This window comes from Salvelinus fontinalis, chromosome 26, assembly GCF_029448725.1.
Source record: "Salvelinus fontinalis isolate EN_2023a chromosome 26, ASM2944872v1, whole genome shotgun sequence".
NCBI classification, from domain to species: domain Eukaryota; kingdom Metazoa; phylum Chordata; class Actinopteri; order Salmoniformes; family Salmonidae; genus Salvelinus; species Salvelinus fontinalis.
In genome coordinates, this window is record NC_074690.1 from 18,624,465 (window position 1) to 18,640,963 (window position 16,499).

General features: G+C 42.2%; 1 protein-coding gene across 4 annotated transcripts in view; it reads left to right on the forward strand.

Annotated features, from left to right (window-relative positions):
• LOC129823823 (cytoskeletal protein Sojo-like) overlaps nucleotides 1–14,108 on the forward strand; it is a 28,442-nt gene extending 14,334 nt beyond the window's left edge. The window contains exons 3-7 of one of the 4 annotated variants that reach the window (XM_055882845.1): nucleotides 3,029–3,129; nucleotides 6,482–6,712; nucleotides 10,091–10,254; nucleotides 10,407–10,620; nucleotides 12,526–14,108. In XM_055882845.1, the coding sequence (XP_055738820.1) occupies nucleotides 10,137–10,254; nucleotides 10,407–10,620; nucleotides 12,526–12,643 (450 nt within the window). In that variant the 5' untranslated portion in view covers nucleotides 3,029–3,129; nucleotides 6,482–6,712; nucleotides 10,091–10,136 and the 3' untranslated portion in view covers nucleotides 12,644–14,108. Of the gene's footprint in view, nucleotides 1–2,489; nucleotides 3,130–6,481; nucleotides 6,713–9,652; nucleotides 10,255–10,406; nucleotides 10,621–12,525 lie in introns of those variants that run through there. The other 3 variants (XM_055882846.1, XM_055882847.1, XR_008754695.1) reach the window with 3 other exon arrangements.
• Nucleotides 14,109–16,499: the final 2,391 nt, after the last annotated feature.

Sequence of the window (16,499 nt, forward strand, 5' to 3'; positions counted from 1 at the left end):
CGATGGTGTACAGCAAATTAAAGACAAACATCTTGTGAATCCAGCCAATATTTCCGATTTTTTTAAAAGTGTTTTACAGCGAAAACACAATATAGCATTATATTAGCTTACTACTATAGCCTACCACACTACCGCATTCATTCATCAAGGCACGTTAGCGATAGCAATAGGCACGTTAGCGATAGCGAATAAACCAGCAAAAGATATATAATTTTTGACTAACCTTGATAAGCTTCATCAGATGACAGTCCTATAACATCAGGTTATACATACACTTATGTTTTGTTCGAAAATGTGCATATTTAGAGCTGAAATCAGTGGTTATACATTGTGCTAACGTAGCATCTTTTTCCCAGAATGTGCGGATATTTTTATGACACTCAAACTTTTCTGACCAAATAACTATACATAAACGTTACTAAAAAATACATGTTGTATAGGAAATGATAGATACACTAGTTCTTAATGCAATCGCCGTGTTAGAATTCTAAAAATAACTTCATTACGACATCCAGCTTAGTTATAGCGAGAGAGTCCCCAAACTCTGGGCGCAAACGTCTAGTACAACATGTTCGACAGATATATGAAATAGCATCATAAAATGGGTCCTACTTTTGAGGATCTTTCATCAGAATGTTGTACAAGGGGTCCTTTGTCGGGAACAATTGTTGTTTGGATTTAGAATGTCCTCTTCTCCAGTCAATTAGCACGGAAAGCTAGCAAAGTGGCGCGAAGCTCTCCTTCCTGAACAAAGGCACACAACGCAACACGCTTAACGTCCCGAAAAAATTTCAATAATCTAATAAAACTATATTGAAAAAACATACTTTACGATGATATCGTCACATGTATCAAATAAAATCAAAGCCGGAGATATTAGTCGTCTATAACGACAGCTGTACAGAAGGCAAAACCAGGTCCCTTCACGCACTCTCAGGAAAACAGACTACTGGTGACAGGTCAAACAAATAGCTTTTGTTCGACACCAGATCAAGTTATACACTCCATTTCTTCTCTCACTGCCTGTCGACATCTAGTGGAAGACGTATGAAGTGCATGTATACTGATATATATCAAGGACATTTATAGGCAGGCCCTAGAACAGAGCATCGATTTCAGATTTTCCACTTCCTGTCAGGAAGTTTGCTGCAAAATGAGTTCTGTTTTACTCACAGATATAATTCAAACGGTTTTAGAAACTAGAGAGTGTTTTCTATCCAATAGTAATAATAATATGCATATTGTACGAGCAAGAATTGAGTACGAGGCCGTTTGAAATGGGCACCTTTTATCCGGCTACTCAATACTGCCCCTGCAGCCCAAACAGGTTAAAATATATCTTCTCCTGTTGTCCTGGTTTCCAGGGGTTTGCAGAAGACGATGTCTTCCTTAATTGACCCCCAGAAACGTAACGGTCATATACCAGGAGCTGTGCCAGGCCCGCCACCTCTGTTGACTCATCCAGCTGTAACGCATAGAATTCACTGTCTTGTATGCGAATTAGTAATTGTTTCAAAACATCTCCTGCCATGTCAGAGAGGGAACAATGATTTGTTCCCGATATGGGGCTTATGGGGCTTGCCTGTCCTTGCCACTCGGTAGCTCACCATATAAGACCCTTCTAGACCCTTCTTATTAATGGTACCTGCTTTTATACATGTCTTACTACTCAAAAGTTGTCTTAATTCTCGCTCAAAAAACTCCTGTGGCTTATTTTTCAAATTGGCATGTTTTGTTTTTCAATGTCTGCGCAAGAGTGAAGGTTTCATCGAGTTGTGAGATAGTACTTTTGGACATATGTGGCTGAGGAAAGGCACTACTCCCAATATAAGTGAACCCCAAATCAATGTAGTTCTCATCATATTTGCGCCTCTTCGATGGTCCAACGTCCCTGACTGTTGTTCGGTGCTTTCCCAGGGAAGGGGGCATTAGCTCTTTGACTACATCAGATTCACAGCTGTCAGTGTCAATAATAGCTGGGCTATTAACAAATGTAGAATTACTGATGCTAGCATTGGATGTGCTCGTGGAAGCAGAACAACTTGTGTCGTCGACAGGTGCAGGTGTAGTACTGCTGGTAGTAGCAGTACTAACTGTAGAGAGGGACTGTGTCTCTATGGATGCGGGCCGTACTTTTTTTAATCATTTATCCATTTTCGAGCAAACGAAATGAGCAGCAGCTACATACGGAACGTTAGTGGAATTTCTGCGAGAGACTAACAGTTAATGTGATTAGATGTTCATTATTTGACTAGGCTACCTGTATTTGACATTGTGTTGTTATTTCACTGAACACTAGATGTTTTAATATTATTTTTGGCAGTGAAACGAGGCTACACAAGCAATAAAAAAACCTCACCCAAGTGTATAGCCCCATTGGAAAATATAAATGGACTGTTTAAAAATGTGGGGGGGGAAAAACAATTAATAAAAGACACTATATATATATATATATATATATTATTATTATTTTTCTTTTCAATGTAAATTACATTTTTATTTGGCGTACCCCCGACTGCATTGCGCTTACCCCTGGGGCTATACCTGCACTAGGCTACCTGCCGCTCTAATCTTTCCGTCTCCCTTCTCCCCTTCAGCTTTCCGTCTCCCTTCTCCCCTTCAGCTTTCCGTCTCCCTTCTCCCCTTCAGCTTTCCGTCTCCCTTCTCCCCTTCAGCTTTCCGTCTCCCTTCTCCCCTTCAGCTTTCCGTCTCCCTTCTCCCCCTCAGCTTTCCGTCTCCCTTCTCCCCCTCATCTTTCCGTCTCCCTTCTCTCCCTCATCTTTCTGTCTCCCTTCTCCCCACCCATCTTTCCATCTCCCTTCTCCCCTTCTCTCCCTCATCAAATGTCTTACCATTATCATACCATAGGTCATTGATCAAGGATTGCATACAATACAAGGATGTGCAATATGGAAAGGAGAAATTACAATAACATGTATGTTTGACATAAATACTTAACATATTGCATATAACAGGAGCATTTCTGATAACATGAACATGTTTTGTTTCTGTGTGTCAAATGAGGCAGCTGGAGACAGCGCTGTCCTGTAGAGATGGAGGCCAAGGATCAGTACCAGAGACAGCTGGACATCAAGAGCCACGAGGCGTGTGTGCTTTGCGGTGCTACATGTAGGTACCTCCCTGTTACTTATACAGCATTGTGACTGTTTGACAGTCTCCACTATCATGCTCGTGTGTGTGCTTTTGACTGTTTGTGCATGTGTGTTTGTATCCCTTTGTGTGTGTGTGACCACCTGTCCCTCTCTACTCCGCCGCCGGCTGTTGTCTCTGCAGGAGGAGTTGCGTAGCTGCACTCTGGTGTGTAGTCACTTCAGTGTCCAGCTCCAGTACTCCCTGCAGCAGAACATGTTACAGTAGAGCAGCACTCTGGTGTGTAGTCACTTCAGTGTCCAGCTCCAGTACTCCCTGCAGCAGAACATGTTACAGTAGAGCAGCACTCTGGTGTGTAGTCACTTCAGTGTCCAGCTCCAGTACTCCCTGCAGCAGAACATGTTACAGGAGAGCAGCACTCTGGTGTGTAGTCACTTCAGTGTCCAGCTCCAGTACTCCCTGCAGCAGAACATGTTACAGGAGAGCAGCGCCCGCTGGCCGAGCTGGAGGACAGCCAGAGCCAGCTACAGGGACATGTAGAGAAACCTATGGGAGAGACAAGATAAATAGACAAATACTCTACCTAGATGGGTGTAAATGTGTTCTATAGAGGGACGTCACAAATAACGAGGTGTAGTGCCAACTTGGCAAAACACGGGCCATTGAGCCAGCTACAGGGAGGTAAACCTACTAGAGAGACTAAGACAAATGGTCTACCTAGACGCCAGGTATGAATGTGTCTTACAGACAGGGACAACCCTAACATTGCATTGAGACCTAAGGTAAAACACACACCTGTCAAGCAAAAGCTATTGCATAATATTCCATGTATTTTAGTATTTGACATAGCAGGGTTCTGTATGTGGTTATAATCGTCTTAGCTAATCATGTCACATGCTCTTGCCATATTTTTGTGTCACTGTTCTTTTTTTCTTGTTCTTCACCAAGAACACAGTATAAAGGACTCCATTGACCAAATCCAATCTAAATATCTACAGTTGCGGGGAATAATATTTCTGTTTACAAAGCGCGGCTTGACAGGAGACATGAGAGCTGAACTTCCCAAAGGCAACACTCTTTCTGTGTAAAATTTGAAATCTTAGGGTATCACCAAGTCTTCCGTTGTTTTAAGCCGAGTCATGTTGACGGTTATTTTACGGTAGTTAGAAAGGAGTCTTTCAAGCAGTGTGGACCTTTCCTATCATGGGGAATTCCAAAGGGACATATCTCTCAGACATAGTGAGATGCAGCGCCGTGGGTCAATCCCAACACAATTCAGGAAATTATCAAAGTTTCGTTCCTGACTTGACAAATCATTTTAAGACGTGTGCAATTTCTTATTCATAATGGTCTGCATTTGTTTCAACCTTAATGTTACGCCCACAGATTATCACAAATCAGGGTCGGTCCATAGTGAAAAATCATATGAGTTTTGAATTTAGCTCTGGTGACAGGGACTCTGATCTAACTTGCTGATGTGGCCTGGTTTGTGTCTGTCTAATACTAGGCTACAGACAGTAGTAACACTGTTTTCCTACTGGAAGCAGCACTAGAAAAAGAGATCTAATGAATGCAAGTCTTGTGCTTCTTGAAATCCCTCCCATTGACGCACATACTATCGCCTACAGAAATAAATATTTATTGTTGATTTATCTGTGTACTGTACTTTGCTTATCTGATATTCAGTTCAAAATTTACAACTGTAAAAAAAAAACTAACAAAACAATAACAAAAAACATTCGTTTCCATGACTACACAGGGATGAAAGCAACTTAATGTGAATTAAACTTTTTCAACATTTTGTTACGTTAAAGGATTATTCTAAAATAGATTTTTTCTTCTCATCAATCTACACACATTACCTCATAATAACAAAGCAAAAATAGTTTTTTGACATTTTTGCAAATAAAGATAATGAAATATCACATTTTACGTAAGTATTCAGACCCTTTACTCAGTACTTTATTGAAGTACCTTTCGAGGCAGCGATTACAGCCTCAAGTCTTCTTGGGTATGACGATACAAGCTTGGCACACCTGTATTTGGGGTGTTTCTCCCATTCTTTGCAGATCGTCTCGAGCTCTGTCAGGTTGGATGGGGAGCGTTGCTGCACAGCTATTTTCAGGTCTCTCCAGAGATGTTCGATTGGGTTCAAGTCAATGCTCTGGCTGGGCCACTCAAGGACGTTCAGAGACTTGTCCCGAAGCCACTCCTGCGTTGTCTTGGCTGTGTGCTTAGGGTCGTTGTCCTGTTGGAAGGTAAACCTCCCCCCCCAGTCGGAGGTCCTGTGTGCTCTGGAGCAGGTTTTCATCAAGGATCTCACTGTACTTTGCTCCGTTCATCTTTCTCTCGATCCTGACTAGTCTCCCAGTCCCTGCCGCTGAAAAACATCCCCACAGCATGATGCTGCCACCACCATGTTTTGCCATAGGTAGGTTGTCAGGTTTCCTCCAGACATGACACTTGTTATTCAAGCCAAAGTGTTCAATATTGGTTTCATCAGACCAGAGAATATTGTTTCTCATTATCTGAGAGTCTTTAGGGGCCTTTTGGAAAACTTCAAGTGGGCTGTCATGTGCCTTTTACTGAGGAGTGGTTTCCGTCTGGCCACTACAAGGCCTGATTGGTGGAGTGCTGCTGCTAGAAGGTTCTCCCAACTCCACAGAGGAACTCTGGAGCTCTGTCAGAGTGTCCATCAGGTTCTTGGTCACCTCCCTGACTAAGACCCTTCTCCCCCGCTTGCTCCGTTTGGTTGAGCGGCCAGCTCTAGGAAGAGCTTCTTCCATTTAAGAATGATGGAGGCCAATGTGTTCTTGGAGACCTTTAGTACCGCAGCCATTTTTGTTGCCTTTCCCTAGATCTGTGCCTCAACACAATCCTGTCTCGGAGCTCTACGGACAATTCTTTCGACCTCATGGCTTGGTTTTTGCTCTGACATGCATTGTCAACTGTGGGACATTTATATAGACAGATGTGTGCCTTTCCACATCATGTTCAATCAATTGAATTTACCACAGGTGGACTCCGATCAATTGGAAAATGGATGCACCTGAGCTCAATTTCGAGTCTCATCATAGCAAAGGGTCTGAATACTTATGTAAATCATTTATCATTTAAAAAAATATATAAATTTGCAAAAATGTCTAAACCTGTTTTCACTTTGTCATTATGGAGTATTGTGTGTAGATTGATGAGGGACATTTTTTATTCAATCCATTTTAGAATAAGGCTGTAACGTAACAAAATGTGGAAAAAGTAAAGGTGTCTGAATACTTTCCGAATGCACTGTATGTTTAGGATTGTGCTTAAACATATTATTAGTAATTGAATATGAATATGTGATATACAGAGTGAATGATATTTGTGCCAGGTGTCTGCGTTGGAGCTGGAGTGGGCTTGTCTCTGGATGAGGAGCTGACAAGGAGGTGCAGGAGAAGAGGCCGCCCAGCTGCACAGCTCTCTGGCTGCTCAGCTCCCCGGCTGCTCAGCTCCCCGGCTGCACAGCTCCCCGGCTGCACAGCTCCCCGGCTGCACAGCTCCCCGGCTGCACAGCTCCCCGGCTGCACAGCTCCCCGGCTGCACAGCGTTCTGGCTCTGTCAGGTAACACTAGATGGAAGATTTTTATTCATTCACGTTTCATGTGTAGTTTTCTATAGAACGCTTTAGTCACACAATTCACTCAATTTAATTAAGTCATTGCATTAATGGCTGATTCGTTAATCAAGCCAGTCAAATTTGCTTCTTTGTTTATGCACAAAACAAAACAGATATTATGATATCTAATCTATGAAAGTTTAATTGACAATAACCCTCTATAGTTGTAGTTGGTGCCACACGGAAACATACCGCACTACCTTTACAGAGCCTTCACAAAGCATTCACACCCCTTGACTTATTCCACATTTTGTTGTTACAGCCTGAATTCATGGATCCCCCACCCCCCCCCCACCCCCACACACTACCCCATAATAACAAAGTGAAAACATGTTGTTATAAATTGTTGCAGATTTATTGAAAATTAAATACAGAAATATCTCATTTAAATAAATATTCATACCCCTGATTCTATGTTAGAATCAGCTTTGGTAGTGATTACAGCTGTGAGTTTTTCTGGTTCAGGCTCCTGGATTGTACAATATTTGCCCATTTATTATTTTCAAAATTCTTCAAGCTCTTTCAAATTGGTTGTTGATCATTGCTAGTTAACCATTTTCAAGTCTTGCCATAGATTTTCAAGCAGATTTAAGTCAAAACTGTAACTCGGCCACTCAGGAACATTCACTGTCTTGGTAAGCAACTCCTGTGTAGATTTGGACTTGTGTTTTAGGTTATTGTCCTGCTGAAAGGTGAATTCTTCTTCCAGTGTCTGTTAGAAAGCAGACTGAAGGTTTTCTTCTAGGATTTTGCCTATGCATAGCTCCATTCTGTAAATGTTTTATCCTGAAAAACTCCCCAGTCCTTAACGATTACAAGTATACCCATAACCTGATGCAGCCACCGGTATGCTTGAAAATATGGAAAGTATTCACACCCCTTGACTTTTTAGACATTTTGTGGTTCCGGGCCTAAATTTAAAATAGATTTTTTTTTAGATTTGTTGTTACTGGCCTACACACAATACCCCATTGGTCCAAGCACACCAAGACAGTCGTGAAGAGAGCATGACAAAACCTATTCCCTCTCAGGAGACTGAAAAGATTTGGCATGGGTCCTCAGATCCTCAAAAGGTTTTACAGCTGCACCATCGAGAGCATTCTGACGGGTTGCATCACTGCCTGATATGGCAACTGCTCGGCCTCCAACCGCAAGGCACTACAGAGGGTATTGCATACGGCCCAGTACATCACTTCGGCCAAGCTTCCTGCTATCCAGGACCTCTATACCAGGCGGTGTCAGAGGGAAGGCCCTAAAAATTGTCAAGGTCTCCAGCCACCCTAGTCGTAGATTGTTCTCTCTGCTACCGCATGGCAAGCGATACCGGAGCGCCAAGTCTAGGTCCAAGAGGCTTCTTAATTAACAGCTTCTACCCCCAAGCCATAAGACTCCTGAACAGCTAATCAAATGGCTACCCAGACTATCTGCATCTACGCTGCTACTACTCTGTTATTATCTATGCATAGTCACTTTAAAAACTCTACCTACATGTACATATTACCTCGACACCAGTGCCCCCGCACATTGACTCTGTACCGGTACCCCCTGTATATAGCCCCGCTATTGTTATTTACTGCTGCTCTTTAATTGTTTGTTATTCTTATTTTTCTTTTAGGTATTTTCTTAACTGCATTGTTGGTTAAGGGCTTGTAAGCATTTCACTGTAAAGTGTTGTATTTGGCGCATGTGACAAATAACATTTGATTTGATTTAATGTGAAAGTGGAATTATGTTTTTAGACATTTTTACAAATTAATAAAAAATTAAAAGCTGAGATGTCTTGAGTAAATATGTATTCAATCCCTTTGTTATGGTGTCTTGTTGCAGACAGGAGGAATATTTTTGAATATTTATTATGTACAGGCTTCTTTCTTTTCACTCTGTCAATTAGATTAGTATTGTGGAGTATCTACAATGTTGGTGTTTTCTTTGAGTTTTTAATGGCTGTGATAGTAGAAAACTAAGTGTTTTAAAGTCACAACTGGCCTCATGGTGAAATGAGGGCAGTCGTGTGGTTTCCTTTCTCTCCGTCAACTGAGTGGGGAAGGACGCCTGTATATTTGCAGTGACTGGATGTATTCATACACCATCCAAAGTGTCATTAATAACTTCAACATGCTCAAAGGGATGTTCAATGTTGTTTTTTTTACTCATCTACCATTAACTGCCCTTTGCGAGGCATTGGAAAACCTCCCTGGTCTTTGCGGTTGAATTTGTGTTCGGAATTCACTGCTCAACTGAGGGATCTTACAGATAATTGTATGTGTGGGGTACAGAGATGAGGTTGTCATTCCAAAATCATGTTAAACACTATTGCACACATAGTGAGTCCATGCAACTTATTATGTGACTTGTTAAGAAAATTCTTCTTCCTGAACTTATTTAGGCTTGCTATAGCAAATGGGTTGAATACTTATTGAGTCAAGACATTTCAGCTTTTCTTTTTTTTGACATTATGGTGGTATTGTGTGTAGGCCAGTGTCAAAATATTCTCAAAATAATCTACTTTAAATTCAGGATGTGATACAATAAAATGTCTAAAAAGTCAAGAGGTGTCAATACTTTTTGAAGGCGTTGTAGAAACCATCAGATAAGACCACAAATTAATTTATTTTTGGAGACTCCAACTGTTCACTGTTGTATAATGGGAGTCGTTTGAGTTCAGTCCAGACAGAGCAGCTCCTACCCTAATAACAAAGAGAGAAAGAGGGAGAGATATTCTTATCCCCTGAGGAGCTGACAGAATGAGACAGCCCCATGACTCTAGTGCCTCCACAACCAGTGTTCTTATTGTGTCCCATCTCCTCCCCTAACCCCCCATCTCCTCCTCTGACCCCACATCCCCCCCCCCCCCCCCCACACACACACACCCTATCTCCGCCCCCCACGCTCACTCTCATGGGGTATATATATACAGCGCTCTGCTCTCTGAAGCATCCTTCCTAGGAAGAGTGAGTTTTCGGTGCTCAGGGTGGAGTTTAACAACGGAGAATAGAGGACCACTTTAGGACATTGCTTCTTCTATGTAGTCTATACAGGGGAAGGAAGATGCTCAGATTTCTAACACTTGTCAGTTAGTATTCTAGTTTTAAGTTACTCAGTTAGTACTTTAATTTGGTCCCAGGTCCTACAGATCCTGAGTTTTTTTGCGGGTAGTGCAGTAGCGTAATGGGGGCACGGTTGTGCACTGTTAGGTGGACGCCAGATGGAGGGTGTCTAGAATGTGTGTGAGTTCCCGGTGTGATCTCTGCATGTCTGTGACAGTGTATTTGATTTGATCTGTGTGAGGATACTTGTATGCCTACTAACGTGTGTGTATTCCAGTCTGCTGTCGTCTGAGATAAATACGTGTCGCGGGGAGCTGTCATCCATGGAGCAGGAGCTGCAGAGGCTGCGGAGAGACACCATTATGAATTCCTCCCAGCTCAGCTACGTGGAGGAGACCCTGCAGAAGACCCAGGGCCTACTGGAGGAGAAGAACGACGCTGGTAGGACACTGGGGGAGTTATTTTAGATCCTTTCTTCCTTTTTTCTTCAGTTCTTCATTCATTAGGGCCCATTTCCTTTAGACTTCTGTGATTCTAGAACTAAACTGAACATTCATTGTGGAAACCCTTTCTTCCCCTTCTCCCCCCTGCAGTTGTGGACTTGGAGGAGAAGCTCCAATGCTGTGAGGAGGACAGGCGGAACTCTGTGCAGCGTGGGAAGGATCTGGAGGGACAGCTACAGGAGGTGCGAGATGAGATGCATGACACCCTAGAGAAACTACAGGAACTGAGAGACCTGTTACAGCGCATGCAGCTCGGCGCAGATGAACGACACATTTCATTGGAGAAACTCTCCGCCGAGCTCAGGTGAGCCTCTCTGCCAATCGCCCAACACACACACACACACACCCTTGACCGGTGGTCTCCATTTGTTGCTTCATTGAAGAAGACAGGTCTCCCCTCAAACCTTTAGGAAATGCGTCATAAACAAAATCATCTCCAAACAGACAAAAGTCCCCCTCCCCATGTACGGTCAGTGGAAAATGTAATAAAATGACTGCATGGCAATTTGAAGGTGAAGGTATTTCATCTTTAAAACTTATTTCATTGAAGAAGCGCTGCCAGCACACCGGAAGTAGTACGTGCTGTCTATGGACAGTGTAACCATGGCAACCGCTGACCTGCCGAGCGCTGTGGATTTGTGTCTGCGACTTCGTCGACCGACGGATTTGGGAAGACTGATTCCAAAGTCCTGCGTTTTTATTTGGTTTTTACACAATGAAAACATTCTTTGGTCAGATTTAATAATCATTGATTTTAGATTACCTTGTTTGTCTTTTACTGTGACTTTTTACTATATAAAAAAGGAAATATGATATGTGTAATATATGTATATACTATTTTTAAAAGTACATATTACGTACTGTGCATAACTTATTTGTTGAGAATTAGGTGCAATGCTGAAAACGTATCTCCTCTTTGCACTGAATCCTGACGTGAGCTCATCATCATCATCATCATCAAGAGAAAGCCTCCGTTTCAAGATGAGAAGGCTAACTGTACTATGCAGTGGCAGACTGAGTTGGTCTCTGTCATTCATAATATGGATCATTCTATTTTTATTGTTTATATATTTCATAATGTATTGTTTTTATAATGTATAAATTGTGTATTCTTTTGAAGCTTTGTCGCAGTGCGGAGAACAAAGAACAGTTGCTTTGGACACACACACGGATATCAAACACCCGTGATGAGTCATAAATCATTTGATACACATGATCTCTTTGTGTACATAGATACACAGAACAGGATATTACATTTTACATCCTGTTCTCCATTCCAAATACAATATCACTCTTGTCTGTCTGGTATGGAGTTAATGCCCTCTGTTTGATACCAACCAGCCACTTCATCTTTGGTAAACGTCTTTGTCAAATACACAGTTGTCCCCCAGCCAACATGACTTGACAAGTTGACAGTGTCACAAACTGTCAAAGGGCACGCTCTAACCGGGTGTATGTCATGGGGATTATTGTGAAGCTTTGACAGGTATACATGTGGATGGTCTCTCATTCAAACATAATGACAACTACAGTAACACCTGATGATCTGTAAATCCTATTGAACAGCTACAGTGCTGTAACTCCTCCCCTCAGGCATGGATGCAGTAGTATTGAAGTTAAACTAAAGGCATCAAAAAGACTACGTACTGTGACTGAGCACAGGCTGTCTGAGGGGATCAGAATCACTTATCTGGGTCACACACTGATTCATCTCTCCTGGACAGAACTACCTAAACATCTGATCAAATTGCGTGAGATTTTTTGTTATTGGTTAACTGAGATTACACACTGACTAGTTATTTAGGATGCAAGGTGATTTGTAGATCAGTGATTCAGACAGCAATGCAGTTCATCTCAAACGCACACAACATCTCTGCATTACAGTCGCAAGTAGTTTTCCTTTGATTCCCTCGTGTGTATGTGTGTGTGTGAAACAAAATGCCCTTTACACAGATGTGATCAGATGAGATCTTCTGGTTGAAATAGAATATGCCCCTGGTGAACAGTGATTTCACAGCCCAAATATGTATGAATAATTGAGTGTGTGATTTCACAGTTGTGCCGGTGCTTCTGGGTAGGTTCCCCAGCTCTACATAACATGCTTTCAGATCCACTGTGTGTGTGTGTGTGTGTGTGTGTGTGTGTGTGTGTGTGTGTGTGTGTGTGTGTGTGTGTGTGTGTGTGTGTGTGTGTGTGTGTGTGTACACAGCCAGAGGGAGTTGAAAGAGAGGAACCATGAGGTGTTGGACATAGACACAGCACTGAAGGAGAGACAGGAGGAGCTCCAACAGGGAGGACAGCTGGTACACACACAAATACAAAACTGAGGCAACATTAATTGCGTGGTGCGTTATAGTGTATTTAATTTGAATGGCCAAAGTCTTAATGGATGGAATAATAAGAAATAAGGCCTCTCTGTGTGTCTCCCTCTTCCTCAGCTGGGCCAGCTGGACGTGGTCATCACAGACCATAACCTGGAGATAGACAAAAAGGGTCAGTCCCTACAGCAGACTGGACCAGAGAATGAGGTTAAAGACTGAGACAGACATCATAAAGGCCACATTACACTCATTTGGAGTTGTTGTTGGCCCTGGAAACCATCTTCTTGTCACACATACTCTCCATTCTGGTATAGTGATAAATGTGAAGGGATGTTGACTATCACCTCATGTTTTGTTTCTACAGGTGGAGTTTTTGAGTGACAGGTTAGACCTGCTAAAAGCACAACAACAAGGGAAGGAGATGAGTTCTGGTATTATTATACTGTTGGATGCAGGGAGAGATGAGTTCTGGTATTATTATACTGATGGATGCAGGGAGAGATGAGTTCTGGTATTATTATACTGATAGATGCAGGGAGAGATGAGTTCTGGTATTATTATACTGATGGATGCAGGGAGAGATGAGTTCTGGTATTATTATACTGATGGATGGAGGGAGAGATGAGTTCTGGTATTATTATACTGATGGATGGAGGGAGAGATGAGTTCTGGTATTATTATACTGATGGATGGAGGGAGAGATGAGTTCTGGTATTATTATACTGATGGATGCAGGGAGAGATGAGTTCTGGTATTATTATACTGATGGATGCAGGGAGAGATGAGTTCTGGTATTATTATACTGATGGATGCAGGGAGAGATGAGTTCTGGTATTATTATACTGATGGATGCAGGGAGAGATGAGTTCTGGTATTATTATACTGACGGATGCAGGGAGAGATGAGTTCTGGTATTATTATACTGATGGATGCAGGGAGAGATGAGTTCTGGTATTATTATACTGATGGATGCAGGGAGAGATGAGTTCTGGTATTATTATACTGATGGATGCAGGGAGAGATGAGTTCTGGTATTATACTGATGGATGCAGGGAGAGATGAGTTCTGGTATTATTATACTGATGGATGCAGGGAGAGATGAGTTCTGGTATTATTATACTGATGGATGCAGGGAGAGATGAGTTCTGGTATTATTATACTGATGGATGCAGGGAGAGATGGATGGTTGCAAGGTGGGTTGCGTACCTGAAGTATTGTTCTGACAAAACACCACCAGTAACATCATAACATCATTTAATGGTGTTCAGTCTTCAGTTACCTTTCAGAACCATCTGAAACCATAAACTGGTCCCAGATCAGCTTCAGATATCTGATTGACCTAGGCACCCTCTAACTGACCTTTGACCTATTGCTCCAGGACTCTGCAGCAGAGCCAGCACCTGTGTGTCGGGAGAGAACAACAGAAGAACTCCAGAGGACGACTGGGGAGCTGCAGGATACACTCGCTGTGAGAGGCTGTGCAGAGCGATGGAAAGCATCACCCAACATGCCAGGGGCAAGGCGAAACCTTCCTTTTGTTGCTGTTTATAAAAGGACATACCCAAAAAGAAACCATGCATTCTATCTGTGTTGTATCCATAACAACAAAGTGTGGTATTTCTGTCAATTTTACTATGGCTAGAAGATTACCTGTGTGTTGTCTTCTATAGGAGGTGCAGGTGCGGGGTCCAGGCAGAGGCCAGACTGCAAGCCACTGTCTCCTCTCTGCAGCTGGAGAAGGAGAGAGAACGGCACAGCAAGGAGGTACAACTGGGCCCAACAACGGTCTTTGTAGTGTCTGTCAGTCGTTCTCTCTCTCTTTGTTTCAGTCAGTCTCTGTCTCTCTTTCTCTTGCTGTTTCTGTTTGTCATCATCTGTCTTTCTCTCTCTGTTGCTGTCTCTGCCTCTCTTGCTCTTTCTCTCTGTTGCTGTATTTGTCTCCGTCTCTCTTTCTCTCTGTTGCTGTCCCTTTCTCTCTCTGTTGCTGTCTCCGTCTCTCTTTCTCTCTCTGTTGCTGTCTCTGTCTTGTTTCCATCTCTCTTTCTCTCTGTTGCTGTCTCTCTCGCTCTCTTTTGTTTTCTTTCTTTGTCAGTCAGTCAGTCTCTCACACACAGTCACTATCTTTGTCTTTCTCCTCAGTTCCCTCTGTCTCTCTCTCTACACTTCTGCTCTTAGATATCTATCTCTTCCACAGTTCCTCTTTCACTTTGTTTCTCTTTTTTTCCCTAATCACCTGTTCTCTTTATTTCTGTAATCACCACTTCTCTTATATCTCCTGTATACCACCTCTACCTTGTCACAACACAACTGATTGGCTCAAACACATTAAGAAGAAATGAAATTACACAAATTAACTTTGAACAAGTCACACCTGTTAATTGAAATGCATTCCAAGTGACTACCTCATGAAGCTGGTTAAGAGAATGCCAAGAGTGTACAAAGCTGTCATCAAGGCAAAGGGTGGCTACTTTGAAGAATCTCAAATCTAAAATATATTTTAATTTGTTTAATACTTTTTTGGTTACTATATGATTCCATATGTGTTATTTCATAGTTTTGATGTCTTCACTATTATTCTACAATGTAGAAAATAGTAAAAATAAAGAATAACCCTTGAATGAGTAGGTGTGTCCAAACTTTTGTCTGGTACTAATATTGAACAAATATAGAAACTCAACATGCAACAATATCAAAGATTTTTCGGAGTTACAGTTCATATAAGGAAATCAGTCAATTGAAATGAATTCATTAGGCCCTAATCTATGGACTTAACATGAATGGGAATACAGATATGCATCTGTTGGTCAAAGATATTTTAAACAAAAAATATATTTTAAATCAGAAAACCCGTCAGTATCTGGTGTGACCACCAACATCTCCTTTGCATAGACTTGATCAGGCTGTTGATTGTGGCCAGTGGAATGTTGTCCCACTCCTCTTCAATGCCTGTGCGAAGTTGCTGGAAATTGGCGGGAATTGGAACACGCTGTCCTACACATTGATCCAGAGCATCCCAAACATGGTCAATGGGTGACACATCTGGTGAGTATGCAGGACATGGGAGAACTGGGCCATTTTCAGCTTCCAGGAATTGTGTACAGATCCTTGCGACATGGGGTTGTGCATTATCATACTGAAACATGAGTTGATGGCTGTATCTCTGTGCATTCAAATTGCCATCAATAAAATTCAATTGTATTCGTTGTCCGTAGCTTATGCCTGCCCATACCATATCCCCACCGCCCCCATGGGGCACTCTGTTCACAACGTTGACATCAGCAAACCCCTCGCCCTCACGTGGTCTGCGGTTTTAAGGCCGATTGGACGTACTGTCAAATTCTCTAAAATGACGTTGGAGGCAGCTTATGGTAGAGGAATGAACATTCAATTCTCTGGCAACAGCTCTGGTGGACATTCCTGCAGTCAACGTGCCAATTGCACACTCCCTCAACTTGAGACATCTGTGGCGTTGTGTGACAAACGTGAACATTTTAGTGGCCTTTTACTGTCCCCAGCACAAGGTGCACCTGTGTAATGAGCATGTGGTTTAATCAGCTTCTTGATATACCACACCTGTCAGGTAGATGGATTATCTTGGCGAAGGAGAAATGCTCACTAATAGGGATGCAAACAAATTTGTGCACAAAATTTGAGAGAATCAAGCATTTTGTACATATTTTATTTCAGCTCTTGAAACAAGGGACCAACACGTTACATGTTGCGTTTATATTTTTGTTCAGTGTATATATTTTTTTACACATTTACATCCAAAAAGTTATACTTTTGAATCGTCTGTCCATAGAACCTGCTTCCAGGTGCTTTTTGGCAAACTTGAGTCTACTTTTTGGACGACATGGGTCCC